The sequence below is a fragment of the Alligator sinensis genome, unplaced genomic scaffold (genome assembly GCF_000455745.1).
Source record: "Alligator sinensis unplaced genomic scaffold, ASM45574v1 scaffold768_5, whole genome shotgun sequence".
In the NCBI taxonomy this organism is placed as follows: domain Eukaryota; kingdom Metazoa; phylum Chordata; order Crocodylia; family Alligatoridae; genus Alligator; species Alligator sinensis.
In genome coordinates, this window is record NW_005841991.1 from 1,049,650 (window position 1) to 1,053,586 (window position 3,937).

At 41.8% G+C, this 3,937-nt stretch overlaps 1 protein-coding gene across 1 annotated transcript in view; it reads right to left on the minus strand.

Moving 5' to 3' along the window:
* ZFYVE26 (zinc finger FYVE-type containing 26) overlaps nucleotides 1–3,937 on the minus strand; it is a 69,171-nt gene that overhangs the window by 34,881 nt on the left and 30,353 nt on the right. The window contains 4 exon segments of the mRNA XM_025201367.1: nucleotides 817–1,013; nucleotides 1,546–2,285; nucleotides 2,653–2,758; nucleotides 3,809–3,937. The exon segment at nucleotides 3,809–3,937 is cut by the window's right edge and continues 10 nt beyond it. Coding sequence (XP_025057152.1) covers nucleotides 817–1,013; nucleotides 1,546–2,285; nucleotides 2,653–2,758; nucleotides 3,809–3,937 — 1,172 coding nt within the window.

A 3,937-nucleotide genomic window follows, 5' to 3' on the forward strand; every position in this document is an offset into this window, starting at 1 on the left:
AGGAGCCAGGCACCTACTTAAGGCAGAAGTGGCAAGGGGCCCTATTCTTTTTTCTGTGGAGCCTGCCTGCCTCTCCCACAGCCAGGGGGCAAGCTGACAGCTGCATTGTTGCAATTTGCAACATTGCAAAGTTAACAACATCTAGATGTAGTTTAGTTTGCAATGATGCAAAGTAATTTAAAACCCCCAAAACTGGTGCATGTGTAATGCATGATGCCATTAAGCCACATGAATTACATTTTTGTCACAGGTACATTGTGATGACCGTCACATGTACAAGCGCTCCGAGATGTTAATCAGCTTTTCAAGGACATGTTACAGTGTGCGCCAAGCTCTTCTGTGCCATGGATAGATTGCTACTGGTATCTAAGGTAATAAACTTAGAAGTACCTCAGGTGTGTTGCTGTGATGTACCTCTATGTACCAGACACATAATTCAGGAATCTGGATGCCTCTAAAAATCTTAAACTGCAAAAACTATGATGGAAATTGTATGAGACTCTCCAGTACTCTATTTACAGGCTGGAAGAACACCATCCTGAAAAAACTGGCTTCTCTTAGATGTTTAATTATTTTTAAACTCTTCAACTTTACCTAGAAACTGGAAGTACAGAAACATGTGCAAACAGAACAGAAAAGTAACCAGATGTTCTGGTATGTTCCAAAAAAAGCTTGTCTGATTTTTGGATGAAAAAAGGAAGGAAAAAAAGAAGAATCAGGGGAAACTACTTCATGTTCAGAAGGGAAACGAGAACAAATTTTTTTTTAGGTAAGCACATTCCGTACCTAATTACCTAATTAAAATGGCTTTTGTACCTTTTGATAAACCTGCAGTTCTCGTGTCTTGCTCTGCAGATCCAACTTCAGTTCTTCAGTTATGCCTGGATCACAGATGCAGTAAGCAAGGATTTCCAGACAAGCTTCCAGGGGCCATTTATCCAGGCAGCGTAAAGCCAGTCTACTTCTCAACATGGCATCCTTTACTGGGAATAGGTACTGCCAACCATCCCGATCTGTAAAGGCAACACAAACTACTGGTATGAAGTTTAGCTTTTACACTTTGAAAAACCTAGTAAACTCATCATGTGTGACAAAGCGTGGAACACAACAATAATGGTGCTTAAAAGCATGCTGGGTTTGTCTTAAGTTACTCAACAGTTGTTAAAAAACAAGTTACTGCCATTTTGCTGAGATTCCAAATGGTCCCTTTCTACAAAGAACATATGCTATAGGGAGGCTTTAAAAATGGAATATAGAAAGGCAGTGGATATTACAGCAACAGTATCACAATTTAAGTCTAAAGAGCTGAACAGGACGGGAAACACTTTACGTGGCAGATACATCCACAGTTACGTTGCAGTAAGTTGTGTTCCTCAATTTTTGTGGAAGTGTTTGTAGTGGGCAACACATACATTTAGACTGAGCAAGTGGGGAAAGGATTTCTGTTCCTGATATTTACTAATGTATCATCAATTTAATCCCCAGTTTCAAACCCCTGTTCTGCACTGTATGCTCTACAAAAGAAAAAGAAAACATTGCATTTACCATCAGCAGTTGCACAGCTCAGCACAGCATCACGCACACTGGCCAGATCCTCCATCTCCTGACTGTACAGGTCCAAGACCTTCAGAGCTCTGGGCCAATCCTTTGCAACGAGAGCTCGTTCAAAGACGTCCATTAATACTTCAACTGCAGCAGCAGAATGCAATCCCAGGAGAACCAGAGTTATGCACGTCTTGCCACAAAGGTCACTTACTGAACCAGTGCCTTCCTCTAGGGGGCCCTGAAGTGGCTCAGACATGGTAAGAAGAAAGTGTTCCAATATGGAAAACTCTTGCAGCAATGAGTCGCACTCTTTGGAAATCTGTTCCATGCCCAGTGGGATCTCCTTTTTGCCCCGAAATTCCTTCCATGACAGGCTAGGTTTGGGGGCTTTTTGTATCTTGGATGCGCTCAGACATGCCACAGCAGCCATTAGTTTTGACTGAGATTTCAGGAAGGTCAGAGAAGAGGCAGTGAGCATGTGCTGGTTCAACTGTGTCATGGAGGAAGAGGACCGACTGGAAACATCCTCAGAGCCCATAGCTGGATTGTGGATAGGTATTCCAACATCTGGCAAGCAGCTGTAGGCATACAGATGTGCCAGGCTGCTGACATTAGTCAGAAAGGACCTTATCTGGCTGCTCTGCCTAGCAGTGCACAGAGGTAGTGGCTCGCAGCAACAGTTAACAATAACCTGCTGCACATTTAAGTTCAAACCATCTTTAGTCAACAGTAAAGACAGCCTGCAGGATTGAAAACAGAAGCAGATACCTGTTAAAATACTTAATGGTTATGAAGTTCTTTTCATAAAAGTTTCTTAAATATTATTCAAGTCCTCAGGAGCACACTGCCCCTTTCAAAGGAAATGGACACACAGCTTGTGCCATGTTCAATATCACTAGGATTCAAACAGCAGAGCTATGAGAAAAATTAACTCCTTGTTGTCACTTCTCTAGACAGAGATGGGCAGGGGCCTTTACAGAGCAGACGAAGTCAGCACTGCCTTTATCCTTTAATTATCCTGTTCATTAGAGAATTCCAGTCTTAGTTTGAGTCCAGCTCAATACCCACACTAAATTTAACTATGTAAGTATACTTGCGGAATCTTACCTGTCAGGAGGAACTTGCCTCTCAAACAAGAGCTGGGAGAGTAAGTGAGATGGGCTCTGCTGCAGCAGTATGAAAGGGTTCCCTATCTTCACCGCTGCAGACAGATCTACAGAGAAAGGCAAGAATTTGAAGAGTGACTTTAAACACAAACATGTTAAGTTTATTTCACAGACTGAGTTTTGTTCAAAAAAGTTATATCATACACTACACATCTGAAGCCTCTCTGCCCAGACTCATCGAGGCCTAAGGTTCACATTAAAGACAACTGGGACCACACAGTGACCTTCTGACTGCTCTAAGATGTGACTCCCAGTCTCTTGAACCATCACAATGAGCCTCACAGGAAGTATCCTAAGAACCAGCAAGGTGTCCCAGGGAGAGACACTGGCCTCTGAACAAAATCTGATGGCAAAGGACTAAGCAAAACTGTATCAGCATCAAAAAAAGATCAGACAAAAACAACCACAGAGAATAGTTGCAGAACAAACCTGTGAGAATCAAAACATCCACATTACAACTTTCTTCTTCTGAGAACTCTCTGTGTATGAATTCACTTCATATGATTGATATTTTAAGATGAGCAAAACCAACCAAACAAACAAAAAACCAATAAAAGGTTAAACTGGGAAAAATGTTGAGCTAGCTTTGCCAAAATGCCTCTGCACATCCCACTGAAAAGGCAGAGGGTTTCTAGTAGCTTCTTACAAAAAAATGCTACATGCAATAGCCCTCCCCTCCCAATGCAGCAGGACACTATGAATTACCACTGAACTATAGGCTCATATGGCTTTCCAGTTATAAAAAACCCCCTCAACGTTATCATAAGGGATTGTTATATCAGGGTACAAGTACCTTCTACACAGTGGCCTAGCCCATTACAGAAAGTTTAATAAAAGGCTTCAAATCCTCTGTTTTCTTCTCCTTTGGTGGAGAATGTAACTTGAAATTTAATTTCAGTAGGAGATCCTCATTAATGCAGTTCAGCCATTCAAAATTAATGAATTAACTGCATGGGGTTAATAGGTTTAAAAAAATGGCAAAATAGCCAGTAAAAATGAACAGATCTGAATGCGCAAGGGCTCCAGGTATGTTTTGCAACCATCCATTTTTCCACAGTTACCTTCTAGAGTGGAGCCATGCAATAAAGAATCAATACCTAGTTCTGTATTCAGGCTTCGTAGCACAATAGCAGCCAATGTGTTCATGTAATCAAAGCAGCGCTGCACAACATCTATCTGCCTGCTGCTTCCTGGCATGGTCAGGATGTGTTGGTCCAGGGTTTTCA